The sequence below is a fragment of the Balaenoptera physalus genome, assembly GCF_965194825.1.
Source record: "Balaenoptera physalus genome assembly, chromosome: 1".
NCBI lineage: Eukaryota > Metazoa > Chordata > Mammalia > Artiodactyla > Balaenopteridae > Balaenoptera > Balaenoptera physalus.
The window spans coordinates 170,765,910-170,793,804 of record NC_138882.1 but is presented as its reverse complement, the minus strand read 5'-3'; the positions used below and the strand labels follow the sequence as shown (position 1 = coordinate 170,793,804).

The 27,895-nt window shown below is 52.6% G+C and overlaps 5 protein-coding genes across 9 annotated transcripts; 4 read left to right on the top strand and 1 right to left on the bottom strand.

The window, feature by feature from the left end:
- Positions 1-908: 908 nt before the first annotated feature.
- On the top strand, positions 909-5,168 carry CCDC28B (coiled-coil domain containing 28B). 5 transcript variants are annotated; one of them, XM_082411802.1, is made up of 6 exons: positions 909-1,040; positions 2,296-2,483; positions 3,638-3,804; positions 3,942-4,138; positions 4,363-4,385; positions 4,973-5,168. In XM_082411802.1, exons 2-6 carry the CDS (start codon positions 2,320-2,322, stop codon positions 5,025-5,027), a joined length of 606 nt encoding a protein of 201 aa, XP_082267928.1. In that variant the 5' UTR covers positions 909-1,040; positions 2,296-2,319; the 3' UTR covers positions 5,028-5,168. The 5 variants fall into 5 exon arrangements, with proteins under 5 accessions (XP_082267928.1, XP_082267929.1, XP_082267930.1 ...); XM_082411806.1 differs by lacking the exon at positions 909-1,040 and adding an exon at positions 1,886-2,084; XM_082411805.1 differs by lacking the exon at positions 909-1,040 and adding an exon at positions 1,886-2,149.
- A 300-nt stretch (positions 5,169-5,468) lies between these two features.
- IQCC (IQ motif containing C) lies at positions 5,469-8,145 on the top strand (the record flags this gene model as incomplete). The annotated part of the gene is given in 7 exon segments (XM_082456331.1): positions 5,469-5,515; positions 5,735-5,910; positions 5,913-6,070; positions 6,291-6,555; positions 6,789-6,907; positions 7,024-7,761; positions 7,765-8,145. Coding segments are annotated over 7 exon segments (1,596 nt in total). The 3' UTR covers positions 7,858-8,145.
- A 132-nt stretch (positions 8,146-8,277) lies between these two features.
- Positions 8,278-14,561, top strand: DCDC2B (doublecortin domain containing 2B). Its single transcript, XM_082456232.1, is given in 12 exon segments — positions 8,278-8,913; positions 9,863-9,914; positions 10,367-10,443; positions 10,685-10,796; positions 10,800-10,816; positions 11,128-11,207; positions 11,210-11,264; positions 11,369-11,434; positions 11,579-11,697; positions 12,583-12,686; positions 14,146-14,191; positions 14,194-14,561. Coding segments are annotated over 12 exon segments (1,047 nt in total). The 5' UTR covers positions 8,278-8,647; the 3' UTR covers positions 14,247-14,561.
- Positions 14,561-19,893, bottom strand: TMEM234 (transmembrane protein 234). Its single transcript, XM_082412106.1, has 5 exons — positions 19,788-19,893; positions 19,367-19,518; positions 18,498-18,564; positions 15,596-15,688; positions 14,561-15,316 (listed from the first exon to the last, which is right to left on the bottom strand). Exons 1-5 carry the CDS (start codon positions 19,801-19,803, stop codon positions 15,222-15,224), a joined length of 423 nt encoding a protein of 140 aa, XP_082268232.1. The 5' UTR covers positions 19,804-19,893; the 3' UTR covers positions 14,561-15,221.
- EIF3I (eukaryotic translation initiation factor 3 subunit I) lies at positions 19,802-27,845 on the top strand (the record flags this gene model as incomplete). The annotated part of the gene is given in 12 exon segments (XM_082411734.1): positions 19,802-19,873; positions 19,875-19,925; positions 20,013-20,105; positions 21,386-21,473; positions 21,772-21,837; positions 23,042-23,191; positions 23,279-23,406; positions 26,076-26,186; positions 26,298-26,387; positions 26,707-26,780; positions 27,298-27,390; positions 27,520-27,845. Coding segments are annotated over 12 exon segments (1,098 nt in total). The 3' UTR covers positions 27,602-27,845.
- Between the last annotated feature and the right edge of the window lie 50 nt (positions 27,846-27,895).

Below are 27,895 nucleotides of genomic sequence, written 5' to 3'. Positions count from 1 at the left end.
CTGCCCCATTGGTCTGGCCTCCTGGGGCGGCACCAGCAGCGCTGGGTCAGCCTCCCATTAGGCACGCTAGTTTCCCTCCTGGGGGGTCAGTGTCAAGCGCTGGGTAATCACACTGGTTTTGCTCTGACCTGATGCTCCCCACACGTGTCCCCTAGGCCTGGGTGTGGGGAGAGGGTCGGTTTGGTCTTGTCATTTCATGAGTGACTGAATACAGCCCTCACCACCGACCAGCAAAGAGTGTCTGGGTGCTGTGGGGCAATGATGTTAGAAGACTACTGTTGGGACTTCCGTGGTGGTTCAGCGGCTCCCAGCGCGGGGGGGTCCCGGGTTTGATCTGTAATCAGGGAACTAGATCCCACATGACACAACTAGAGTTTGCATACCGCAACTGAAGATCCCGCATGTCGCAATGAAGACCGGGTGCAGCCAAATAAATAAATAAATAAATAAATAAATTTTAAAAAAAGACTATTGTTGACTTTCAGTAAAATGACTACCTTCCTTCAGGGTTGTTTATGAGGATTAAATGTACGTAAAATGCTTAATAGGGGACTGGGACTCACTTGAAAGATGGTTGTCTTCTCTTGCAGTTTCTTCCTGCTGCTGCTGCTTCTTGTGCTTCTTATATGCTATATATATATATATATATATATATATATATATATTCATTCATTCTCTACCCCTCACCTCCTCCTCCCCTCCATTTCTGACAAAGCTGCCACCATTTGGTAAGGGACTGTAACTTCTCTCCAAAACTGATAGGAAAGTGAAAGGGTTTTTTTTAGATTGCCATCACACCCAATGTCATCACCTTAGCTCAGCTGGGGAGGTAAAGTCGAGTGAAAGGGACAGCTTAATAAATGTGGGGATGTTCCTCCTATCTTACTCCATCACACTCTAAAAAAGGTCACTTTCTCTTTAAATGCAAATTACCTCCTGCGAGCTCAGCTTCCACCCTTTCCGTTCCCGAGTTGGAAGAGTGCTGCGGAGGGCGGAGGGAACCCCCCACGGAAGCATCACTCCAGACCCCAAACCTCCAGGTCAGTTACCCACTTCGGGGGTGGGTGCAGAGGCGCAGTGACGCGGGTCTGATGCTCCATTTCGGATCCTGGCTCCCGAGCTGAGCGATCCATTTGGCACACGGCTTTGGAGATTGTGGGAAATAGATCCCAGGTCGCCCCCAGCCATTCCTGAGGAGCCGGGGCTCCCGCTGCAGTTTTTCTATCGAGTCCCTAATTGAACCAAGCCGCTGCTGGGCCAGGCATTTGACGCGCTCCTGTCTCCCCTCCACCACCGCCCTCCCACACCAGTGCCAGCCAGCCCGGTACCAATTTAAATGCTTATGCCCCCAGCGCCACCGCCATCCCAGAGTGCGGAGTCGGGCTTGGTGGTGGAAGCTGGGAGTAAGCAGCTTGAGGAAACCCCGTAAAGGGCCTTCAGACCTCCATCTGGGGGGGGCCTCCGCGGACCTGGGGCTGAAGGGGCGGGGCCGGGCGGGAGATCCAGCGGTGCCAGCCTCGGGCGCAGCCTTTGTTGGAGGCCCAGGCTGCCTGCTACGTGCCCGACCACCCGGCCCTCTCTGGCTGCAGCTGAAGCCAAGCGGGGACTTCCTGACTGGGGAGGGTGAAGCGGCTGGAAGTCTGTCCCAGGGAACTTCTGGGAGTCTCCTGGTGTTTGCCATTGGGGGTGGGGTGGAAGAGGGGGGATGCCAGTGCGGGGAAACCACACTGAGCCCTGCCAGCGTGCCACGGCTTCTGCCATTGCTGCCCATCCTCAGGGGGTTACTGCCTGACACTGGGGTCTTCCCAGGTGATGCCATCCACATCTCTGTCACCTTCCATGCTGAGGTCTGTCAGCATCTGTCCAGGCAGTTGATAAATAGAACGGAGCCTAGTTAAGACACTCCTAATCCTCAGCCGGGCTCCTGCCAGCTCACATCCACCCTGTCTCCCCCTGCATTTCCTCTGCCAGCTCCGCCCCCTCAGCTACAGGGACAGGAAACCCCAGGAGCAGCCGCAGCAGGAAAAGAGTGTCTGGTCCAGCCCTTTGAGGCAGGGCCTAGATTTTCAGGCTAAAACTGGAAGGCAAGGAGGACCTGGGGTGGGCCACAGAAGGTCCTTCAAATACACATCTGTGACCCCAGCAGTAGGTGCTGGCACCTGGCCTTGCCCATACTGGGCAAGCTGAGGGGAGAGTTAGGAAGGTCTGGGGGCCATCCTTTGCAGCTCTCAGGGATTGCTGGGTGGGGGGATGGCTTTGCCCCTCACTATCTCAGTGGGACTGCCTCCCTCTCAGGGCCTGAGGCCTAGCCAGCATCCAATGGAGGACAAGAAGAAGAAAAGGAGTCCCAAGCCCTGCCTGACCCAGCCAGCCCAGCCCCCAGGCACACTACGCAGGGTCCCAGTGCCCACCAGCCACAGTGGCTCCTTGGCCCTGGGACTCCCTCATCTGCCATCCCCCAAGCAGCGGGCCAAGTTCAAGAGGTGGGTACAGAAGGGAAGCAGGGCAAGGAGGGAGAGACCCTAACTCTGGGCTGAGCCCTGTGGGCAGGAAGGTAAAGGGGGCCTTAGCCTACAGTTACTAAGCAGTAATCCATGCCTTCCCTGGGGCTCCTCCCACCCCCACCCCCCACCCCCACTGGCCCCTGAGAACTCAGACCCAGTTCCTACTCTCAAGTGTGTTGGGAAAAGGCCAGGTGGGTCACTGGGATCACACAGTGTGATGATGCACCTCAGAGCAGGGAGTGAGCAAACTTCCAGGAAGTGAGTCAGAGAAGGCTGTTGGGCACACTGGAGAGGGAGAATGTTCTAAGCTGAGGGGCTTGCCTGGCAGAAGTATGGTAGAAAAATATTGCCTGGAAGGTTCCAGGAACCACAGGTGATTTGGTGGTCCTGGAGTGTCATGGGGTAGGAAATGGTGAGGGGATACTCGGGTGAACAATTTGAATTCTCCGGTTAATTTTTTTAATGATTGAAAATTTGCCTCCTACCCTACAGTGTCTGTGTTTGTTTCCACTACCCATGCGTTCTTTCTCTGATTACTGTGTTTCCCTGTGCCTTTGGCACCACCTGCCTGAGAGGCATGTTTGGAGATGGCCAAGTGGGGGTAGCTGAAGCTCAGGGCTGGGGCAGGGATAGTAGGAGACGCAACTGGAGAGGCAGGGGGGCCAAGCTGGAAAGATCATTCAGTGTTATCCCGAGGGCAATGGAAAATTCAAAAAAAAGGTTTTTACAAACAAGAGGGGCAGAAAGATATTTTTGGAAGAGGTAAGATGGCTTTCATGGTAATAAGGGAGTAACTGTCCCTGAGTTCACTGAGGACCGCTGAGGACAAGTGATTCACCCAGGGCCACAGGAAGAATGAGTGAGGTGCTCAGACTGGAACCCAGGAGCCCCATTCCAGGCATGGTTCTGGATGTATCACTGGCAGAAAAAGACTTCTTTTGACCTCTCACCCTCACCCTTCTTCATCCACTCCCTTCCCTTTACCCATCCCGGTGCCCAGAACAGGGCGAAACATCCATTTACGTTGGTGGGTGGATAGAAGGGTGAATTAGTGCATAGACAAATGGCACAGAAGACCCAGGGTTACCTGGCTGCCACTCACCCTGTGACCATGGCCATGCCCACTCACCCAGGGTCGGCAAGGAGAAATGCCGCCCAGTGCTGGCAGGAGGTGGGGGTGGCTCTGCAGGCACCCCCCTGCAGCACTCGTTCCTGACGGAGGTGACCGACGTCTATGAGATGGAAGGCGGGCTGCTGAACCTGCTCAATGATTTCCACTCAGGCCGGCTGCAGGCCTTCGGTGAGTCCAGGGGGCGGGGCTTAGAGGGCATGTAGGTGGGGCTGGAGGGCTGGGTCTCTGGGGCGTGGCTGGGTCTCTTGGGCGTGGCTGGGACCAGGGTCCCAAGCTTGCTCCCAGAGCTGACAGGTGCTGTCCAGGGAAAGAATGCTCCTTTGAGCAGTTGGAACACGTGCGGGAGATGCAGGAGAAGCTGGCCCGGCTGCACTTCAGCCTGGACGTGTGTGGAGAGGAGGAGGAGGAGGAGGAGGAGGAGGAGGACGGGGTCACTGAGGGGCTACCTGAGGAGCAGAAGAAGACGATGGCTGACCGCAACCTGGACCAGCTGCTCAGCAATGTGGGTCAGGGCTGGGTGCTTCAGTTCCTGGGGGCACCAGAGGGTGTGTGGAGGGGTACATGCTTCTAAGACCATTCCTGGCCCCTGGGTGAAAAGCTGGGGGGTGCATGGAGCCAAAAGCTCTGGGCCTCTCAACCCCCCACCAGAAGATGAACCCCAGAGCATCTGGAGTTTGACCTGGTGCCCCTCCTTACAAAAACTTCCCTTTCTCTCTCTGTTGACAGCTGGAAGATCTTAGTAATTCTATGTATCCTTTCTAGGGGACTTGACAGTGTGTGAGTGTGTGCACGCCTCCCAGAGATAAAATCAGCTTCGGCCTCCCCACCACCCTGCAGGAATCTTTACAGATAACCAACATCCTCACCCCTCTCAGTCCTACAGAATTAGCCACAAACTCCCCCTACCCAGGTAGAGGGTGCAGAAAGAATTCCCCAAATATTAGGAGAAAGAAAGGTGGTTGCAGGGAATATGTTTTACTTGCTTATCAAATCTTTGCAAGTACTTTAGCTGACACCAATCCATGGCAAAGCTTGTCTGATGTCTTCCTATTCTTTCAGCACTGAACAATTCTTTTTACTGACTTAAATTATCTCCGCATCTAGTTCTATCAGAAGTAGTGCGGGTGCACGCTCCTGCATGATCTAAACCGAAAGAGAAGGGGGTAAGGCACCTAGTAAGAAGGGCAGGCGAGGACTGCAACCCCAGACCACGGAGCACTCCAGAGTCCCTGGCCCCCGCCCCTTTGCGCAGTCGGGGAAACTGAGCCTGTGCAGGTTGGGAAAATAGGGCTGCAAGGACCCGGGTCCAGAGCATCACAATCCTTGACCGGCACAGACAGAAGCTGCACCTGGCTGAGAACGCCGAGCCTGAGGAGCCGTCAGCTGTGTAGGTGTCGGACCCAGGCTCAGACTGCCCCTTCTCATTCCCTTCAAACTGTGACTTTTTACGGACTCGATTGGGTGTTCCGCGGCCCCCCCAGGTGCTATGGGGGAGGGGGGCATTGGATGGAATTAAACCATAATGAAAGAAAGCGGCTCTGTGTCCTCCCTCCCCTCCTCGCGCCTTTACTCGGCAGGGGCGCCCGGGCCCCAGCTCTCGCGGGGACGCCCCTTTGCAACAAACTTCTGGTTTGGGAGGTCCCGCTCGGGGGGGCTGGATTCCCCTGCGCTGCTCTGGGAGTGGGAGTTGGGGACAGGTGCCAGTTCGCGCCCAGCCCCGGGCAGGAGCCGAAAGGTTGCCGTGGAGACTGTGGGGCGGGGCCTGAGCAGGCCAGCGCGGCGCAGACTGGTAACGGACTGCGCAGGCGCCGGGCGGGTCAGTTTGCGCCCGGATGGAGCGGGAACGGTTGGGTCGGAAGGTGACGGCGCTGCAGGTGTGGTGTGGGGCGGGCGGGGGTGCGCATGATTCCTCCCCGCCACGGGATCTCGGACTGGGACCTTTGGACAAGATGAGGCTGTCACGTCTAGTAACCTGCCCGCGTGCCCACCTCTGAACCTACCGACCCAGCCCCACTGGCCTGAAGAATGCGGGGACCCCACGGACCCTCACGCGCCCCCCACTCCCACCACACACTCCTACGGGATCAGGGAAATGAAGGGAAGGGCCTTCAATCGAAGAGGTGGATCCAGTCCAGCACGCTCCCTCGAACCCCCAGAGCGCCAACACACAGCGTCACCTGTTCTCTCCCCGGGGCCGAGTCCTCTCTTGCAGACCTCTCCAGGAGAATCCCCCAAGATGCCCCCATGTTGCAGTGATAAGGGTTTTCTTTCCCCTCGTTCTCCACACCAGGCCTGCGTCCGGGGCTTCTTGGTCCGACGCCAGTTCCAGAGTCTTCGAGCTGAATATGAGGCTATTGTACGAGAGATCGAGGGTGATCTGGGCACGCTTCAGTGGACTGAGGGCTGGATTCCCAGGCCCCGATTTCTCCCAAAGGTACTACACACCCTAGAGGTAGAAGAGAGGGGGAAGAGGGACCTGGGCAAGGGATTCCACCCTTCATGCTGACAAGCTATTCTCATGGGAAAAGGCAGCAGACTCAACCTCCTCACACCCCAGTCCTTAATCCTTATCAACTTGTATGCTAAATCATGGCACCCAGACACTTGGAGGGTTTAGACTTGGGGCTCTCATACCTTTCTGACTGATTTCTCAGAAGGCAAAATCCCATCAGACCTGGAAAGCCGGAGAGAGGGTACCAAATCCAGAGCAGGAACTATGGAGCTGCTTCCCATGTAAAGAACCTGAGAAAGAGGCCATCTGGGAGGAGAAGATACTGAAGAAGTCAGGAGAGAGCTCAGCAAACTCAGGCAGTCTTCCCTGCAGAGATGATAGCCCATGGCTTCAGGATGAGCAGAGCAGGAGGACCAGGAAACCGAGCCAAGAGGAGACCAGAGACATGTCAAAGATGGAGAACACAGGTACCTCTCTGCCTAGATCAGGGCAAGCCCCTGACCCTCTCTGGGCGTCAGCTTTCCCATCTGAAAAGTGAAAGGCTTGTGCTAGATAAGCTGCATCCCTTTCCTTCTTCCCTCTGCTTGGTTGGGGGCAACTCATGGGTGGGCAGGGGGAGGGTGCCAGGGTCTAATGCTAGGCCAGTGCCCACTGTCTGCCCCCTCAAGGCTTTCTCCCTTCGTTCTTCCCTCCTTCACAGAAGCTGCAGGTCCAGGACTGCCCCACAGCCAGACTGAGCTCCAGGAGCTCCAGTACCACCGCAGCCACTTGGCTATGGAGCTGCTGTGGCTACAGCAGGCCATCAATAGCCGTAAGGAGGTAGGCACTAATTTGGAGCCCTCTCTGCACATTTAGGGCCAAGGGTGGGGGTTAGGGAAAAGCCTCCTGCCATGCCCAAGCAGGCCTGTCTGGTACAGTGTTCTCTTCTCCAACAGTACCTAATTCTCAAACAAACACTGAGATCCCCAGAGGCGAACCAGGCCAGAGACGAGCCCAGCTTGTGCCCAGACCATGGGGGACAGGGCTGTGAGAAAGCTGGGTCACGACCAGGCCCACCACTGGAAGACCAGTCCTACAGAACTACTAGAGAGCCAGACCACGTGGATGACTCCTGCTGGAGACTCAGATCACAACCCCATAAAACCCCAGAAATACTGGCCACTACAGACCAAACCACGCCTGGGGCTAAGTACAGGGACCTATGCTACAGACAGGCAGGACCACAGCTGCCCACACCATCGGATAATCAGGCCACAGGGAAAAGGCTCACCAAAGAGCCAGAGTGTGGAGAACAGACCTTTGGAGGGACCTGCCTGCAGCTGACAAAACTACTAGAGGACGAGACCCACAGAGGCCTCAAATCTAGGGGCTACTGTTCTGGAAAGGCCAGGACACAGCTGCCCACACTCCGTGAGGACCCAGACATTGAAGACAACTCTCCCAGAGGGCCAGGCCAAAAAGACCCTGATTGCCAAAGAGCTGGGCCACGAGAGTTGGACCTCTCAGAGGACCATGTCATCTGTGATGGGACTTTGGCAGAGCATGGTGGCCTGGATCTCTGGAAGACTAAACCACCCAAGGGCCAGACTCCCAGTGATAAAAGCTCCACAGGCAGAACCTCCAATGAATCTAGCCATGAAGGATGGAAAAACCAGAGGACTGTACCATGGAGATGAAGGCCACCTGAGAAACTGTCTTCCACAGGGTCAGACCACACAGGAGAGGATCACTGGAGGGGGCGACTGTGGAAAACAGGACCACCGGGCTAGACCCTGGGGAACCAGGGAAGACCAGGTTCCAAAGGGGGATTCTATGAAAGGGCAATGAGGGAGACAGGACCTCACTGTAGCTCCCTGGTACCAGCTCTACCTCCTGCCCCTGCCCGTGGGTACTGGTGGCTAATGAGGCCAAGAGAAGCTGGAGCACAGAGCTGGCACCAGTAGAAGTAGGAGGATGCTTTCATCCTCTGCCTGTGGCTCAACCCAAATTTTGGGATAGGGCGCCACCTGGGGTGAGTAAAGTTGGGGGGCTGATGGAGAATAAAGGTTTTCCTTAGATTCTGAGCCTGGTTGTATTTGTCTTCTGCCTCTGGTCAGGACAGACTCTGGGCCCTCCTTTTCAGTTCCTGCTGACATGGGGCATCTTCCCCAGAGCTGGCTGGGAGCCACAGCCCAGGAGCAGACTAGCCGTCCTTGGGGAACAGCCCCCAAAGCTGATCTTCCTTTAAGCTCAGCCCTTGGGCTGCAGAGTAGCAGGGAGGCTGAGAATCCCTCCCTCCACCCAGTACTGGAACATCTGTGTTTCAGTGTGATCTCTGCCACTGCCTCTCTCACTGAGCCCCAGGCTCTTTCTTCATATATAGTGATCAGACCCACCGTACTCTTGTGAGGCCCCACCAAGAGCAGATTGGGTGAGACCCTGACTGCAGACAGATGCTCCTATGGAGGCTCTCCCTGCCTTTCTGGGTGAGAGGGCAGGACTCCACCTCTGATTGGCACTGCTCCCAGCCCTGCCTTAGTTGCCTGGCAACAGCTCTGCGTCTCTAGCCGGGGACACGCTATGGCAGGTGGCAGTCCAGAAGCCAAGAGGGTAGTGGTGTACCAGAATGGGGACCCTTTCTCCCCAGGCCACCAGCTGGTGGTGACTCAACGCTGCTTCCCCACCCTGGAGACCTTCCTCTGTGAGGTGACATCGGCTGTGCAGGCCCCATTGGCCGTGCGTGCCCTCTACATGTCTTGTCATGGCCACCCTGTCACCGACCTGGCAGACCTGCAGAACGGAGGGCAGTATGTGGCTGCTGGCTTTGAACGATTCTGCAAGCTCCCGTGAGTGGGCTGGGGCTGGTCAAAGAGCCTGGGGAGGGAGGTAATAGCAATAGCAACAGCATGTGTTCAGTACTTCCTATGTATCTCACGGAATACAGCAATCCTATGAAGGGGGTGGTCTTATCCCCATTCTTTGGAAGGGGAAATCAAGATAGTGAAATAACCTGCCTAAGAGTACATAAATAACACAAGTGGAGCCACAGTTCAAGTCAAAGTCTCACACTGATGTTCATGCCCATCCAGCCAGGACCAACCAGTGGGAAGAAGAACATTCTCCTGCTGGTTGAGCCCCTTTTTCCAAAGGCTCTTCCTGTTTGGGTCCTTACCACCACCATGACCATCACCACCACCACTAAACACTCTAAATCCATCCATCACTTCCTCCCTGCTGTGTTTAGGCATCCCGTGCTCTCCATTAGGCTGGGATTATCCTTTACAGGGTGGGGCTATGCTTTCCAAGATGGGAGAATAAATAGTTTGAGTGTCTGAGCTTCCAGCTCAGATCTGGCTTCCAGGTCCTCCTCCGCTCTCAGCTGAGGTTGCTCGCTGTAACATTAAGGAGCCAGGAGTTGGGAGCTAGACAGACTTAGAGTCTGGGCTCTGTCACTTCCATGTTGCTTAGGTGAGTCACTTAACTTGCCCTCAGTTTCATACAAAATGAGATGAAACCGCCGCACACCTCATGAATGAGAAAATTTCTGAGATACAGGAGGATCTCAACCTTTAATCTTGCGGTTTGTGTCTGAGACCCCAGACTGGATGTTCAGCCTGATACATAACCTAAGGCAGGTTCAAGTGTCAGCATCTGTTTCCGGACCGAGATGACTGAGGCTATTCCAGTGGGAAGGAAGACTTGGTGAACTGGGCCCCAGCCCCACACTCTGGCAGCTGCCGGGCTGTTGAGGACCCAGGCTCCCCAAGATGACCAGTGACCTATCTGTCCTTTCAGCTCTTTACACCCTAGAGGGGAGGATCCAGGTGGGAAGAGCAGCAGCCTACCAGTAAGTCCTGGCGCCGACCAGCCCCCAGCCCTCTGTTCTCCCATCCCCCTGGGGCTGCCCCCAATTTGGTCTGGGAAGTCAGGAGCCCTGGAAGCAGCAGGATCTGCCACTCTCCACACCTACTCTGGAGCCAGCTGCTAGCCTTCCCGGGGTGCAGGATTTCAAGACACTGTTCCTTGCACCGTTCCCAAACTTTTACTTTACTTTAGCTCCAGGCTATGGTCCTCAGAGGAAAGAGGAAGCTATAAAACAGAGAGATGGGAGGGGGTTAAGAATGTGACCTAGGGGAGGTAGAAGTACCCTTTGGTAAAAGGTGTGACCAGTCCCATCCCTCCTTGCCCCCTCTTCTGCCCCAGTCTGGTTTCTTTCCCTCACCCTACCCACTTTGGACTGACCTATCCCTGACAAAAGGCCTCAACTCGCTCCCGATCTGGGGGCCTGACGGGTTTCAGGGCCCTCCTGTGATTCAGCAGCCATGTGATGGGGCCCTTGGACAGCGGCTACCTGCAGGTTCCCCCTGCTATATCCAGTGAGTGCCCTTGTTGGGGAGCAGGGGCAGAGATTTTTGTTTCAGTGAGACCAAGGAAAAGTGGGTGGATTTGTTCCAGGAGCCCCTGGTGACTGAGATATAAAAAGTCCAACATGCTTAATGGGTGAAAACCAACGCACTGGTTCTTGGACCATCTTCTGGCCACTGTGCCATCCTTCTTCCTCTCACACATAGGTAGTTCTGGGGACCCTTCCCCTTACCAGGCTGCTCTTTGTCCCAGTGTGTTCAGGAATGGGGATCTGTTAAGCCCCCCATTTAGCCTGAAGCTGTCCCAGGCTGCCAGCAAGGACTGGGAAGCAGTGTTGAAACTCCTGACTGAGAAGGTGAAATTATAGACCAGGGCTGCGCGCAAGTGAGTTTGGGGACTGCGGAGACCTGAATGTCCCCAAAGGGAGCCTCCCTACTGCTTTTCGCTGCCCTTGAGGATGAAAAGGCAAAAGGAAAGCATGTTTCCCCAAATGGGACTTCTTTCTGTGCCTCAGGGAGAGGCCCCTCCAGCCCAGCCCTCGGAGCCAGGGCAGAGTCTGGGTGACTGGCCCTGGTGCCCAGAGGGCCAGCAGCCAAAGGGCACCTTGAAATAGCTGTACCCACCCCCTTGTAGTCTGCTGAATATGAAGATCCATCTTGTTCACCGGCCCTTATGTACTCACCTCTCTCTCCCAGACTCTGCACCCTGGATGGGCTCCCACTGTCAGCAAGGGAGGCTCTGGTGAGCGGCCATTACTATGTGGCTGTTGGAGAGGATGGTTCAAGGCCCTCCCCTATCTGGTGCCTCGCCCCTCACTGCCCAGGGGCTGCTGGTATGTATGTGTGAGGTGGAGGGGTAGCAGGTTAGAGCAGAGGAAGCCACCCTGACGCCATGTCCTGCTCTGCCTCCTACAAGCCTTCACTTTTTTCGCTGCAGGCAACCCCCAGACCCAAAGTCCAGGCTCCACAAGCAGGGGGTAGGTGAGGCAGGGGGTCATGGGGGGTGGGAAAGAAAAGGGGTGACTAGCTGAGTCCTCTTCCAGCTCAGCCTCTGAACCTATCTCACTGCATCCTCTCAATAATCTTGTGAAACAGAGATTATCATTCCCGTTTTCCAGAGGAGAAGCTGAAGTTCAGAGGAGTGAAGTGATTCGTTCAGGGTAACACAGTTATTGACAGGGGCCAGACCAGAAACGGGTCTGAAAACCAGCTTATCTGGGCTCTGTGAAGATCTTCAGGACTCTGAGTCGCTGGACCTAATGCCAGGTTGGATGCTGGGAGAGGGAATCAGCATATCTGGCATAACAGGGTCCAAAGATGCTTATCAGCTCCCCATCTTAGCCCAAGCCTGAGCCCTCCCAAGAGATGAGCCAGTGGGCATCGAGTGGGGGTAGGGGGATGCGGCCTGGTTTCACTGGGCATCTAGAACACCAGGCACCATCTGCCGTGTCCCTGGATAAGGCAGCCTGATGGAAGAGGGAGCAGGGAGGGAGGAGGCAGGCTATGAAGATGGATGGCATCTCCTCTTCCAAGCTCCCACCAGAAGCATTCAAACCTGGACTGGGAGTGGAGAAGGTAAGGACAGCCTGCACCCACGGCTCAAGCCCAGTGTTCCCTCCGCAGGCCATGGCCGCAGAGCGCAGGCAACCCAGTCCTCTCCAAAGGAAGCCAGGCAAATTGAGCCACCTGCTTTTTATGCCAGCCCCCAGCAAGCTTTTCAGCATGCTCCCCACTCTCTTGAGGGGATCCAAGAATCCAAGGCCTTCTCTGCCAGCCTCTAACAGTGACATAGGATGGTGCCTGCTATGCTGAGGGAGTTCCATGGGGGCAGAATGCCCAGGTTCAGAGCTGGTCCTGACTTCAGCACAACTGTCTCCTACTCCCCCATGTGCACGGCCAGTCCCTGCCTCTTCACAGGGACCTGGTTTATGAAAAGAAGCACATGGAAACTCAAAGCCATGACATTTCAGGGGTGGCATTTGGAAGGGGTGGGGGTGGGGCCAAAGGCCTGCCTCTGAGCTAACCTGCCATCCTCTGAGGTCCTGGGCGAGGGGGAGGGGGAGGGGAGGGGACGGGGCTGGTAGAGAGGGTCAAGGGAAAGAATGTGACGGCTCCTCAGCCTGGGCATCGGCCTGTTACTTCCCACATCAGGAGTCAAGGGAGTGTATGGGGTTCCCCATGCAAGGACGGAGACAGCAGGGGCCCAGGGAGTAGCACATGATGAAGCCACCTGGACAGAGGAGCCCCTGGATCAGGTGGGCTGGGGCCGGAAGCCATATGTTGGGACAGGAGTTCTTGTTTTTTTTTAACATCTTTATTGGAGTATAATTGCTTTACAATGGTGTGTTAGTTTCTACTTTATAACAAAGTGAATCAGTTATACATATACATATGTTCCCATATCTCTTCCCTCTTGCATCTCCCTCCCTCCCACCCTCCCTATCCGACCCCTCTAGGTGGTCACAAAGCACCGAGCTAATCTCCCTGTGCTATGCAGCTGCTTCCCACTAGCTATCTATTTTACATTTGGTAGTGTATATATGTCCATGCCACTCTCTCACTTTGCGTCACATCTTACCCTTCCCCCTCCCCACATCCTCAAGTCCATTCTCTAGTAGGTCTGTGTCTTTATTCCCGTCTTGCCACTAGGTTCTTCATGACTTTTTTTTTTTCCCCTTAGATTCCATATATATGTGTTAGCATACTATATTTGTTTTTCTCTTTCTGACTTACTTCACTCTGTATGACAGACTCTAGCTCCATCCACCTCACTACAAATAACTCCATTTCTTTTCTTTTTATGGCTGAGTAATATTCCATGTATATATGTGCCACATCTTCTTTATCCATTCATCCGATGATGGACACTTAGGTTGCTTCCATGTCCTGGCTATTGTAAATAGAGCTGCAATGAACATTTTGGTACATGACTCTTTTTGATTTCTCAGGGTATATGCCCAGTAGTGGGATTGCTGGGTCATATGGTAGTTCTATTTTTAGTTTTTTAAGGAACCTCCATACTGTTCTCCATAGTGGCTGTATCAATTTACATTCCCACCAACAGTGCAAGAGTGTTCCCTTTTCTCCACACCCTCTCCAGCATTTATTGTTTCTAGATTTTTTGATGATGGCCATTCTGACCGGTGTGAGATGATATCTCAGTGTAGTTTTGATTTGCATTTCTCTAATGATTAATGATGTTGAGCATTCTTTCATGTGTTTGTTGGCAATCTGTATATCTTCTTTGGAGAAATGTCTATTTAGGTCTTCTGCCCATTTTTGGATTGGGTTGTTTTTTTGTTGTTGAGCTGCATGAGCTGCTTGTAAATTTTGGAGATTAATCCTTTGTCAGTTGTTTCATTTGCAAATATTTTCTCCCATTCTGAGGGTTGTCTTTTGGTCTTGTTTATGGTTTCCTTTGCTGTGCAAAAGCTTTGAAGTTTCATTAGGTCCCATTTGTTTATTTTTGTTAGGGACAGGAGTTCTGAGCTGGAAACGGGCAGCTCTGGGTCCCAGAAACGGTTCTTCTCCCTTGTGACTGTGAGCAAATCTCCTAACCTCTCAGAGCCCGACTTCCTACCTTGTTGAATGAGAGGGCAGATGCTAATTTCTGGTGTCTTCCTTTCCTGGGGTGGGCAAACCCCAGGCTGAGGACTGGAGGCTGGACATGGGGTGCTAATGGCTCCGTTCTGTGTGGCCTTCTGCCTCCTCCAGAGGGCAGCACAGGTAGTGGAAGAGGCCCTGATCCTGGAAAGCCGGCCGGAGCTGGGGCAGCTCTCTCGGCCTCGGCCTCGGCCCCTGCTCCGCCATCTTGAGAGCCAGTAGCTGCAGCCAGGAACTGAGGACCGCCACTCTGCGGCCACCATTTATCCTCAGCCTCCAGCGGCCGGTTCTCGAGGAGCCAGGGCCTCCCCTGGACTCACAGGGTGCGCTGCAGCCCCTCAGTCCCTCTTCTGCCCCTAAACCCACAGCCCAGCCTCCTTTCCGCTCCGAGCAGAGCAGCCCAGCCACAGAGGCCATTTCCTTATGAGGTTCTCCGGCCAGAGAGATGAGTAGCCAACAGAGCTTCAGGGAAAGAACACAAACTGGGGAGCGGGTCATCCCAATAAAAGAATACTTACTAACCTCCATCTGTTTACTACACATTTATTACAGACTACTGCTCGCCTGGCATTGCTCCATACGTTGGGGTCTGGCAGTGCAGGGGCCCATAGATGTCGATCTGTTTGAGAGGGGCCGGCACCCACCTCACGGGAGGGACAGGCAAGGCTAACAGCAAACTCCTCTCCCTAACGTCTGCTGTTCTTATGCACCTTCCCCTCAGTTCCCTCCTCAGCCAGCCAAGGCTGAGCCCTGGAGCCCTCCTGTTTGCATTTCTGGCTCAAAGACTGTAGCTGGCTCTCTTCTTGCAGCTGGAGTTCTGCGGTCCACCAACCAGCTGCTGGGATAGTCTGGGTCAGGCACAGGAACAGTGGCAGGCCTGGGGGCCTGAGGCCTGACATGACAGCAGAAAGAGTGCTGCTGGGGCAGAAAGGTTGCTGAGGGTGAGGGTGAGTGTGAAGTCTCTTGTGCTAAATCCGAGCAGGTGAACAGCACGTGGAAGTTACAAAACCCTTTCACTTTTGTTCTCTTACTACGATCCATGAGGTAGCTATTATCCCAAGAGATGAGGAAGCTGAGGCTGGGGGGTGGAGGGGGGTGGGAGGGCTAAGTCCGCATGCTCACTGCCTCTACCTCATGGCCCAGGGGCTTCCTGGAGACAGCAGAGCTGGAGGGTGGCCTTGGTCCACTCAAGGCGTAGATGGTTGCCCCTGGGTCTTGGTCACTGAGCTTGTGATGCAGAGTGTAATTCCTGCCACGGTGAGCACCATGCCTGCGAATGCTCCTGGGATAATGGGCAAAAATTGAGAGGCTCTGAGACCAGCCATGCCAGGAGGAGCTGGTGCAGGGCTGAGGGAAGGGCTCAGACAGGGTCTGTCCCCAGACTACCCAGGGGAAGGAAACTCTGATGGCCACAAGGAAGCAGTGGAGCTGCAGAGGAAAGGGGCAGGATCGGGGAAGATCCTCTCCTCACCGGGCCAAGGGAGATGGCTCTGGAAAAAACTAACCCAGGGGTGTCAAAGCCCAAGTAGTGGCTCCCCAAACTTGCAGTGGCCAGACTTACGTTTTCCACCAATATCTTCTCCAAGGACCTTCCCAACAATCAGTGTAAAGATGATGGCCAGAGAGTTACTGATGGGCACAGCTAGGGTCAGATCTGAGTGATCAGAATGAAAAGAATCTCTGAGATGCAAAAAAAAAAATGTCTTTCTAGGCACAAAACACTTTCATTACATCATCAAGACAGTCTTTTAAAAAGGGTATCTCATGACCCCATTTTCCAGATGAAGTCACAGCAAAGCTCAGGATTCAAACTCAGGTCTCCTGACTCTAAATTCAGTGCTCCCTCAGGATTCCAGCATGAAGACCTGAACTACAAGGTCTGGGACCACCTTGGTTTGCTGGTAAGGATGAGATCTTTGCTCTCAAGGAGAACTTCTGAGATCTCAAGGACATCTGGACAGACAAGTACCCAAAACCCAAAGGATGCAGTAGCTATTAACACCAAACACATTTATCAAGTATACATTATGTGCCGGGTGCTTTAATCTTCACAAAAACACTGCAGGAAGAGCATTAGCATCATTCTGCATAAATAAAAGAATCAAAGGCTCAAAGACATCACATAAATTGAGGCAAATTGAGGATTTAAACCAAGGTCTGCCTGACTCCAAAGCCTGTGCCCTTATTGAATCTATTTAGATGGATAAGGACAAACCAAAACTGCAGGTGAAGCACATTTTGTTTCTGTTTCAGCTCAGACTTGGGCCTTACGGAGTTACAGAAGAGAAAAAATGTCAGCGATAGGAAGCCAGGTACAGGACAGGCCCCACAAGGCTGGGCCTTAAGTAGAGGTCACCACAGTCCAGGGTCTGTTCCTTAGTTTTTTGTTTTTTGTTTTTTTTTAAGAACATGTTTTTTTTGTTTTGTTTTGTTTTTTAAATTTATTTATTTATTTATTTTTGGCTGTGTTGGGTCTTCGTTTCTGTGCGAGGGCTTTCTCTAGTTGCGGCAAGCACGGACCTCTCACTATCGCGGCCTCTCTTTGTTGTGGAGCACAGGCTCCAGACGCGCAGGCTCAGTAATTGTGGCTCACGGGCCTAGTTGCTCCACGGCATGTGGGATCTTCCCAGACCGGGGCTCAAACCCGTGTCCCCTGCACTGGCAGGCAGATTCTCAACCACTGCGCCACCAGGGAAGCCTGTTCCTTAGTTTTGAAGCCCCAAGGGACTGACTTGCAAGAAACAAGCTTCAAAAAGACTAATGGAGTTAAGAACACCGTTAACTTAAAATTTATTACACTTAAATTTTGTACACCTAAAGCTTTTTAAGAAGATAGATTTTACGTTAAGTGTTCTTAAACACATACAAGAAAACAAAACAAAAAACAAAATCAGAAGCTGAGTTACTAGTTTACAAGACTCATAACTGCCAGGCAGACCGTGCATGTTGGCTTCTCAGCACACTCCTTCCCAGCCCTCCCAGGCCTCACCTGCTTCAGGTGGCGGAGGAGAGAACTGTGCAGCTCCTCATCCCCTGCGAGGCCCCACCAAGGCTGGCATTAGCCATCCAAGAAACTGAAACAACTGCTACCTACTCAGAGCTCCTTCCTTAAGCTTTCACACTTTACATAGAGTGCAGTGGCTGCTGAAGTCCGGTTTGCAACAGTAGATTGGGGAGGGAAGCAGCATGGTACAAGGGAAGAGCAAGGGCACTGGAGTGAGGCTGACCCAGGTTTCCCTATGTCACCTTGGTTAGGTCATTCAAACACTCTGAGCCTGTGCCCTACATGAAAAACCGTGATCGCAAGATAACAACATCACCTTACAACAGGGTTGTAAGATGAAATATGATAACGTGTGTATATCCTTGGCTGAATATATCCTTAATAAATAGAGACCACTGTTCTGATTATTAGAATGGGTGGGCGTTAAAGGATACAGAGTAGGTGGTGAGATAATAGGATCCTAAAATTCCAATTTGCTCAAAACTTGGTAGATGGTTAACTGCAGTCAGCTGACCAGAGGGCTCAGCATTCTGGGCAGCAGGGAGTGCCAGAGGCTTTCAAACTTTCTTTTAAATGAAGTCTTATGAGAAGCCCAAAATGTAGGACAGATGAAAGCGGAGTGACTCTAGTTGAAGCTGACGTGGCAGGTCTGGAGGTCGGCCTATCCGCTCACCCTCCTATGGCCTCTGAGGGGTTTCCCAGGGCTATGTGGGACCCAAACTCCCGTCAAGTCCCTGGGGTGCCTAGGTGAGACTCCAGGAAAGGTGAAATTCTCATAGCAAAGTTCAAGAGCATAAACTTTAGTAATATATGGCTTCAAATCCTTCTGCACGGACATGCAATGGGACTTAAAGAGAGATGCAATAAGTTGCCCAAAGTTCTGTAACTTCATCTCCTAGGTGGAGACAATCATGCCTACTTCATAGGATCGAGATGAGAATTTTTTTAAATGTGTAAAACTAGAACAGTATCTGACACAGTAGAGGGCAGTTAACAATAGTGGGGGAAAGGCAATTTATATTTATTGAGCTCCTCCTGGTACAGTGTGCACCAGGTACTCTGCCAAATGCTTTTCATACACTGAATTTAATGCTCTCAGTGCTATGAAGCCAGTTGTAAAAAATCAAGGTTCAAATAAGGGACTTGCTCAAGGTTAGGCAGGTAGCAAGCAGTGGAAGCAAGAGTGTCAAAGCCAGCCCTTGGCACAGCAAAATGAACCTTCTTTCTTCCTCTGCCACTGCATGAGACTGCCAGGCTTCAAGCCAACTCTCGTGCCTGGCAGCATACTCATAACCAGCCCACCACGCCCTACTGCCCAGAGAAGAGGATGCAACTCAGGAACCAGAGACAGTGGGCTCTCCCTCACTCATGGCAACAAGGTGTTTTAGACACCCTCCCCACAGTGACTCTCCGGGTGGCCTCCACCACTAAGCATAGCAGTTCTAACCCAGAGACCCACCTGTTGATGCCAAGGTGAGGTAGTAGAGAAGGGAGCCACACTGGTTGAGGGAAAAGGGCATCAGGTACTGGAAACAGAAGAAAACTGCAGTCAGTGTGATTGCTTAACTGAGCAGTGCTGCCTTCTTTGAGCTTTGAGATATGCCTTTCCTCGGAGGGAGGGGTAGCTATAAGGGCCTAGGGCCTAAGCCCTCTGAAAAGAACCCTTCCGGGGCAGAGGGAACGTCACTGACTGAATTCCATGCCTTTGCCCTGAATGCCCTCCCCCTCAGCCCTGCTGGTTCCTATCCTCCCCATCCTGCAAGTCCCTGAATGCCAGCGTTACTCTCTCCAAGAAGCCTTCCCCCGGTCCCCTAGCTCCAGCCTCCCTCCTGTGAACTCACGCAGCACTTATCTGTACCTCTCTCAAAGCCCTTAGCCCTAAGAGGCAGTTGTGTCTATGTCTTGTCTTTCCCACTAGCCTAGACTGGCAGCGTTGGGGTCACAGGTAGTTCTCCATATCCTGCCTCCCCAGGGCCAATTTGAGCCCTAAGCCCTCCCTCCGGAAAGGTCTGTTGGAGGGATCACCATAATAAAATATTGATAATAGCAGCTCAAAACATTATAGATCTGAGCCCTAATTATGTACTAGGCCTAATGCTAAGTGCTTTATGTGCCTGACCTCACTTAATCCTCACAACTGCCCCATGAGATGGTTACATTATTCCCATTTTACAGATGAGGAAACTGAGGCTCATGGCAGACAAGGGACTCATCCAAGAGCTTCTAGCGAGTAAGTGGTGGAGCGCAGATTCTGACCCTGACCTGTTTGACTCCAGAGACCAAATTCTTAGCGGCTACCCCTGAGAGAGGGGTCATTCACCGACGCACCTCAGTATTCAGGAAGAGGGTCTTCGTCTCCTGCAGCAACTGCCGGGCCCAGGTCCGCTCATGAACCTGCTGCAGGTGCGAGGAGGCCCGCTTCAGCAGCGGCTGTGTGCCACCCCACAGAGCGGCCACCAGCACCAGAGCCAGCACCTGCCCTGGATGGAGATGCGAGTGACGCCCCACCCTCCCCCGCCGCCCCACCGCACGGCCCCAGCCCTCCTCCGGCCTCCCATCCCCAGCCCGCCGACCCCACAGCCCTCCTTTGCTCTCCAACGCCCCGGGTGTGATTGGCGGGTAGGACAGACCCCGGGAGGCCGGGGAGGTGGATCCAGGAGCCCAGGCTCGGGGTTAGGTGGTGGAGGTGGAGCAGAAATGAATTCCGGGTGGGAGTCTGGAAGCCCGGGGAGGGGCGGGGCCCGCCTACCCAGGGTCGCCGCCATGGCAACGCCTCTCCTCTCCACTTCCGGGAACGAAGGGGCGGATACCCGTAATCCGGAAGTGGTGCCAAAGCCTCTTCCGGTTCTGCTCGCGTTGCGTTTTTCCTCGCGTCACCGCCGGCATGGTGAGTTCCTCTGAGTTAGAGTTGTTGCCCTGGGCGTCCGGGCCGGGGCCGATTCTGGGCGCTGACACTCCCGTCCTGTCCCCACAGAAGCCGATCCTGCTGCAGGGCCATGAGCGGTCCATTACGCAGATTAAGTACAACCGCGAGGGAGACCTCCTCTTCACGGTGGCCAAGGACCCTGTGAGCGTCGGCCGGAGGGCGGGCCGCCGGGACAGTGCGGAGGGGGCCCGGGAGGGGGCGAGTTCATTCTGTCGGGGCGAAGGGTGGACAGGCCAGTTTTGCCGCGAGAGAGAACCCAAGAGCGCCCCATTCTGAGAAGTAGGGAGAGACCATCCCGGGATTAGGAGGGCGAGAACATTAAATCTGGAGAGGTGGGAAAGGACTCAGTTGTTGGTAGAAGGAAGGACTAGCTGGGGAGAAGAAAAGCAAGGGACCTTGTGGAAGGGGAAGGGGGACGAGGGTCAGCTTGCTCAGGGAGCGGAGAGGAGACCATTCTGGGGAAGAACAAAACTATTCTACAAGGATAGGGGAACAGACCACCTGAAGAAAGGGAAAGTTGATCCTTGGGTGGCGAGGGACACAGAGGCCTTAATGAAGATGTTCCTGGTATCATTTCAGTCAGCCCTTTCCTGCCGCTCACTGACTGCAAACAGCCCCTCACAGTACTGCCTTTTGAGGCACCTCCATATGGAGGAAGTTAACTCGAGTGGCTAAAAGTGAGGGCTCTGAAACCAAACAGACCTGATTTGAATCCTGAGTGCTGCGTTCACTAGCAGTGTGACTTTGAGCATGTCGTTTAACCTTTATAAACTTAAAGTGTCCCTTTTTACAAAATATGGGTAGTAATAGTGCTTCTTTCTGGGGTTGTCTTTAAGATTAATGAGATTATTCAAGTAAGGAGCTTAGTGTGTGTGAGTGCCTAATTAATGTTAGTCACTTATATTTTAAATTCCTTAGACAGTATTTTATTGGAGCTACCCTTTGAAGAAGGCGTTACTGTCTTGACCATTTTACAGATGGGAAAACTGAAGTTCAGAGGGGAGAAGCACTAATTTTTAGATAATACAGTGAGATAGTAGCAGAGCCGGGATGGGAACCCAGGCTTCCCTACTACCAACTGCTCCCATTTGGACAGAACACCAAAGCTGCTGTTTTGCTAGGCTGGCACCCGACTTGACCTTTTATTTTTCTGAGGGCTTAGGAGTCTGGGAAAGGGCCGGTATAGTGGCAAATGGAGACTTTTTGCGAGCCTCCTGACTCCCTTGCTGCTTACCTGCTGGAAGGAGGAGAATCCAGGAGTTGGTCTTTTTACCAGCAACCTGCTGTTTCCCAAGAGATGAGCAGGAGAGGGCAGAATCTGGCCTGGGTAGAAGCTGCTGGGGGCTCCTGGGGCAAAATAGGAGGCCATTGCTCTGCCTGAGATGCCTATCATCCTGTCATATTGTCATTGACTCCTCCAGATTGTCAATGTATGGTACTCGGTGAATGGTGAGAGGCTGGGCACCTATATGGGCCATACCGGAGCTGTGTGGTGTGTGGACGCTGACTGTATCCTTGTCTTTGCTCTGAGTCTGTGCTCCCAGGGTCTGCCAGCAATGGAGAGGCCGCTGACTTGGAGTTGGGAGTTTGGGATGCTCATGTGGGTCTAGAGAATGATGCTACCTACCTCCTTGGTCTGTTCATTGGTTGGGGGAGCATTTAGGACAAGCTCCAGTTCTGGATGAGGAGGTTAGGATGAGAGAAGAAGGAAGGCTCTCTGGTGCTGAACAGGGAGGTGATTCAGTTGGCCTTCCAAGAGGACAAGGGCTCAGGTGAACTCTGTCATGCTTCTTAACACCTTCTTCAGGGGACACCAAGCATGTCCTCACCGGCTCAGCTGACAACAGCTGTCGTCTCTGGGACTGTGAAACAGGTAGGCCTGGATCCTTCACTTTTACAGCAAACAGTGAGGACCTACAGGTTTCCCAAGAACCTGTTCACCTTGTTGAGGTGAACAGGTTCTGGGGAAATAGAGATAAATCCAGAGATGGTTCTTAGTCTAGGGAAAAAGAGACAGACAAGAAAATAAAGAAGACAGAGGAGAAAAGAGGCATACAGTGAGACATAAGCCATGTTAGAGGAAGCAAAGAGCACTGTGGAAGGCCAGAGGGGGGCAACTGAATGCCTGGAATGGGGGTGGGAACAGCCTGGGAAGGTTTCCCAAAGTAAATGTCACATGAGCTGGGGCTTGAAGGATGAGAAAGAGGTCATCGCTCTGGAACATGCAGGAATGAAAGCAGGGCGAGCATCATATCCAAGCCATCTGATCTGGTGGGAGTTCCTGCTTCTTGGGGGATGAAATAGACAGCAGTGGGGAAGCTGAGGCAGGCTAGGGCCAGAACAGGCCTTGAATGCAAACTCAGGAGCATGGCTTTGTTCTGTAGGATTTGGCATGCCGTGGAGGTCCCTGAGCAGGGAAGAGCGTGTTTAGCTTTAGCAAGCCCAGATAGCAGTGGGGAGCACTGGAGGAACAGACAGAAGACAGGGGAGCCTATTAAGCTGCTCCATTTAGTAAATATTTACTGGTAATCCAGATCTCTCCCAGGTCTTTGCTGGGCACTGGGGACACACAGAGAAATTAGAGCAGGACTTTGCTGTGGAAGAGTGCATTCTGAGGCAGAGACAGATAGAATGCAGTCCACTGTGAATGCCACAGTGGCAGGTGTCTGAGGAGGGACTGTGGGGAGAAGTTAAAAGACTTGAGCCAAAGCACAGCAGTGAGGAAAAAAGGGGGGGAGGGCACTAGAGTCAGTAGTGCAGGAGAAACAGTGCAACGTGACGATAGGCAAGTGTATTTTTTTGTTTGTTTGTTTTGCTTTTTAAAAATATTTATTTATTTATTTGGTTGCACCAGCTCCTTAGTTGCAGCACATGGGCTCCTTAGTTGTGGCATACGAACTCTTAGTTGCAGCATGCATGTGGGATCTAGTTCCCAGACCAGGGATCGAACCCGGGCCCCCTGCATTGGGAGCACGGAGTCTTATCCACTGTGCCATGAGGGAAGTCCCAATAGGCAAGTGTAGAGAGAGTCCTCCCTGCAGTGGGCAAGGGCTAGCCCACACTCTGCCTGTCTCCAGGGAAGCAGCTGGCCCTACTCAACACCAATTCAGCAGTCCGGACCTGTGGCTTTGACTTCGGGGGCAACATCATCATGTTCTCCACGGACAAGCAGATGGGCTACCAGTGCTTCGTGAGCTTCTTCGATCTGCGGGATCCGAGCCAGATTGGTGAGCCGGTGCTGGGGCTCAGGGCTAGGGTTGAGGTGAAGGGCTCGACTCCAGAGCCCAGGGCCTGACATCTGCTGCCCCACACAGACAACAACGAGCCCTACATGAAGATCCCTTGCAACGACTCCAAGATCACCAGTGCTGTTTGGGGACCCCTTGGCGAGTGCATCATTGCAGGCCACGAGGGCGGAGAGCTCAACCAGTATAGCGCCAAGGTAAGGGGGTGGGTGAGGCCTAAGCCCATCAGAATGATTCTCTATGAGAGGCAGGATAAGCGATAAGCCCAGTGGTTAAGAGGGCTGGATTCACATACAGATTTCACCCCTTTCTCATTATGTGATCTTGGGCGTATTGCATAACTTCACGGAGCCTATTTATCTGTAAGATGTTTCAAGGATCAGATGACATCAGGTGTTTGAAAAACTTGTCATAGAGTACTCAGGATATGTTACTAATGATCACAATTAAGCATTCTCCTGCCACTACTGAGTGCCAGGCCCCCTGCTAGCCTCTGAGGACAAAGAAGTGAATCAGACATGGGCCCTGCCCCGGGGGAGACAGACTGGCAAACAGCTAGCACATGGGTCAGATTGTGAGTTTTGCCACCACAGAGGTCTCAGCCAAGTACAGAAAGTGCCCTCTGTCGCAGAGGAGGTGGCATGTACATTAATCTGTGAAGAATAAATGGAGCTTCAAGCCGGAAGAGAGGGACGTTCCACAGACAAATGGAGCAGCGTGTGCAAAGGCACAGAGTTAAGGGAATAGGCAGATTCTTCAGGAAGAGAGTTTCTTATCATTGGAGTGTGGTTTTGGGGGAGGTGGACCAGGACTAGATAGTTTTCGGGTCAGGAGACAAAGGAGTTGTAATTTTCCCTTAGGCAGGAGGGAATCTTCAAATGGTTATGGATGATCAGGTTTTCTCTTTAGAAAACTCTTGCAGGCTAGTTTGGAGAATGGACATAAACTAGGCAGTAGTCATGGGGATGTGGACTACCTGACAGTCAGAAGACATTCAGAGGTGACTGATGAGATGGAGGGTTAGGAAAAGGGTAAAGTCCAGGCTGTCTCAGATTTCAGATGTGGGTGCCTGGGTTTCTGAAGAATACTGGACTATAATACCATAAAGGTTAGTCAGTCACTCAACAAGCACTGACTATGGTCCACTAAAGTACCAGGCCTACCTGCAGGAAGGGAATGGGAACCAAGGGCAAAGACGTAAATAACGCTTGATGATAGCAAACAGTGAGCTGATCTGTGCCCCCAGGTAGGCCTGACTGCAAAGCTGGTACTTGTTCCCTGAAATGTAAGAGCCAGATACATCCCTACCATGTGTCCAAGTTAATGGAGGAGACAGAAATACATTCTTCCCTCAGAATAGGTGAAAGTAACTCAGGAAAGGAAATGACAGTCTTCTGAGGGTCTCTGTTTGAGGCCCAATGCTTGAGGCCTTTTAGTCATCTAACAAATGTTTACGGAGCACAGGCCAGGTGCCTGTCATTCAAAGTCAAGTAAGACCCAGTCCCAGTACCCTTACAGTGACCCTGAGGGCTTTTTTTTTTTTTTTGGCCACGCCATGCAGCTTGTGGAATCTTAGTTCCCGGACCAGGGATCTGCAGTGAGAATGCCAGTGAGAGGCCAAGTCCTAATCACTGGACCGCCAGGGAATTACCCCGGGGGCTTTTTTTTAAGATTAATTTATTTTATTTATTTATTTTTGGCTGCGTCGGGTCTTCGTTGCTGCACATGGGCTTTCTCTAGGTGTGGAGAGCGGGGGCTCCTCTTCGTTGTGGTGCGCGGGCTTCTCATTGCGGTGGCTTCTCTTTGTTGTGGAGCAGAGGCTCTAGGCACTTGGGCTTCAGTAGTTGTGGCACGTGGGCTCATTAGTTGTGGCTCACGGGCTCTACAGCGCAGGCTCAGTAGTTGTGGTGCACGGGCTTAGTTGTTCCACGGCATGTGGGATCTTCCTGGACTAGGGCTCGAACCCGTGTCCCCTGCATTGGCAGGCGGATTCTTAACCACTGGGCCACCAGGGAAGTCCCCCCTCAGGGCTTTTAATAATCTTGTTTTCTAGATAGAGAAATTGAGGCACAGAGAAGTTTTGTTTGTTTGTTTTTGGCCATGCTGCTTGGCTTGCAGGATCTTAGTTCCCTGCCCAGGGATTGAACCCCGGCCCTTGGCAGTGAAAGCGCAGAATCCTAACCACTGGACTGCCAGGGAACTCCCACAGAGAGGTACTTTTAAGGGCAGACTCTAAAACTCTGTACTACATAGTCTAGCAGGTTCTTTTAGTGGGAAGGGAAATCAGGAGATGAGACGGCCTTTTGAAAAGACCTAAGAAAAGGATGGACGAGCAGTGGTCCTCATGACCTGTGACCAAGACCCTACGAGGGAAGGAGATGCGAGCGGATTCTGCCTCTTACTGATTTTAGGATCTCCAGTCACACCACCTCTCTGAACCTTAGTTTCTTCCTTTTAAAATTTCTGTTAAAATACCTACTTCATAGGATTGTTGTGAGGATTAAAGGAAATAGGTGTTGTTAAGTGCTTAGCACAATGCTTGGCAAATAGTAGCCATTCAATAAATATTTGTTGGAAGGATTAAATGGAAACTTCTCTACTGTTACATGATGATTAATTAATAGGTCTGTAGATTTGTCACCATAAGTGTGTGTTTTCCTAGGTAGGCTAGCAGTGTTTACGAAACCTGCACACTTGGGCCGTGTTGGGCTTGGGAGTGGGAGTAAATGTTGATTCAGGGGACACTGAGGCAGGCCCAACCCAGACCCCTCCCCTTCATGGGACAAGAAACAGTCCAGAACGCTGGCTGAGCAGCGGGGTAGTGAGGATCGGGTTGGTCAGAGCCTCACTCTTCTTCCTTTTGCAGTCTGGGGAGGTATTGGTGACTGTTAAGGAGCACTCCCGGCAGATCAATGACATCCAGTTATCCAGGGACATGACCATGTTTGTCACTGCATCCAAGGACAACACAGCCAAGGTGAGCCCGGGCAAGGGGTCTGGTGGGGCTGATCCCACCCTCCAGCCTGGCTCTCGACTTCCCCTCAAGAAGGCTCCTTTTACAGATTTCTCCCCTGCCTTCTCTCTCTAGCTCTTTGACTCCACAACCCTTGAACACCAGAAGACTTTCCGGACAGAACGTCCCGTCAACTCAGCTGCCCTCTCTCCCAACTATGACCATGTAAGGGACCCCACCCGAGCTTCTTGCTAAAGCCTCAGAATGTTGCCAGGATCTAGTTGTTTGTCTAGCAATTAAGAAAAGATCTCTGGGGGAAAATGGTGTCAGGCAGAGAGGAGATTCTCAGAGCAGCAACAAGGCTGAATGATTGGGAAGCCCCAGGGGACAGGGTAGGAGGTGGCTGAAGGATGTTTGTTCCTTACCCTTAATATATTCCTAGTCTGACGTGGGAGATAATTAAAGGCTTATGGGGTGGGGGGAAAAAACAGAAAATGGATTTGCCCGCCCTTTGGGCCTGTCTAGAGTTTCTTCTTCCCTTCAGGTGGTGCTGGGCGGTGGTCAGGAAGCAATGGATGTAACCACCACTTCCACCAGGATTGGCAAGTTCGAGGCCAGGTAAAGGGGGAAGGAGCTCTTCCAAACTGAAACTTCATGAAATGTCTTTCATGATGGACACAAACCATATAACTGAAGAGACTTCCCTTAATTCATTGGCTGCTAGGAAGTGCAGCCAGATCTGTGGCCCTCCTGTGACAAGTGTATAATACAGCAGTTAAGGGCATGAACTCCTGGACTCGCTCTGAAGCTCTACACATCACTGTAGTTCTCTGTGCCCAGTTGCCCTTGACTGTATAATGAGGACAATGGTAATATACTTACCTCATAAAACTGTGCAGATTAAATAAATGACTTAATAGTTGTTAAGTTCTTAGAGCACTGCCCAGCACATAGTAAGGAAGACGTTTGGGTCCAATCTTCCCCCCACTTTGTCTTGTTCTGTTCACATTCATTTCCCCTTTTCCCAGTTTCCCCACTTTACAGTTTGTGTTTGGGGAGTGGTACCTCTTGACATGTTTTGGAAGGAGATGGAAAATGAATGAACTGTCACTTCCCACCCCGCTTTCTTCTCCAGGTTCTTCCACTTGGCCATTGAAGAAGAGTTTGGAAGAGTCAAGGGTCACTTTGGACCTATCAACAGTGTTGCCTTCCATCCTGATGGCAAGAGGTAGGGCCCAGTGAAGGGAGCTGAGCTCAGCCCTGGTCTGCCCGCCTCTGCCCCTTTCCCGTGCCCTGCCCCCTAGGCCTGCCTCCCCCAGGGCAGGCCTCTGACTGGGCCCTGCCTGTCTCTTTCCAGCTACAGCAGCGGCGGCGAAGATGGTTATGTCCGCATCCACTACTTCGACCCGCAGTACTTTGAATTTGAGTTTGAGGCTTAAGAAGCCGGATCTCTGGGAATTCCCTGGCTATCCAGTGATTAGGACTCCGAGCTTCCACTGCAGGGGGCATGGGTTCCATCCCTGGTTGGGGAACTAAGATCGCACATGCCGCACGGCGTGGACACACGCACACACACACACACACCACAAAAAGAAGCCGGATCTCCATATGGGCCAGGTTCACAGAAGGCTTCGGACTCTGAGAAATAAATTAGTTTGGAAATAAATGGTTTCTGGTCAGAAATTTCGTCAGTTTCATTACTTTCCCTTCTCAGTGATGCCCCAGCAAGCTCA

Bases quoted from the DNA above. Each gene is read 5' to 3' on its own strand.
- CCDC28B (XM_082411802.1), top strand. From the start codon at position 2,320: ATGGAGGACAAGAAGAAGAAAAGGAGTCCCAAGCCCTGCCTGACCCAG. The intron at 4,139-4,362 runs GTGGGTCAGGGC...CTCTGTTGACAG, and splicing joins TGGACCAGCTGCTCAGCAAT to CTGGAAGATCTTAGTAATTC. The intron at 4,386-4,972 runs GTATCCTTTCTA...TGACCGGCACAG, and splicing joins GAAGATCTTAGTAATTCTAT to ACAGAAGCTGCACCTGGCTG.
- TMEM234 (XM_082412106.1), bottom strand. The intron at 18,565-19,366 runs GTGCGTCGGTGA...TTCTGTTTCCAG, and splicing joins CCCTCTTCCTGAATACTGAG to TACCTGATGCCCTTTTCCCT. The intron at 15,689-18,497 runs GTGGGTCTCTGG...CTGATCACTCAG, and splicing joins CCTCACCTTGGCATCAACAG to ATCTGACCCTAGCTGTGCCC.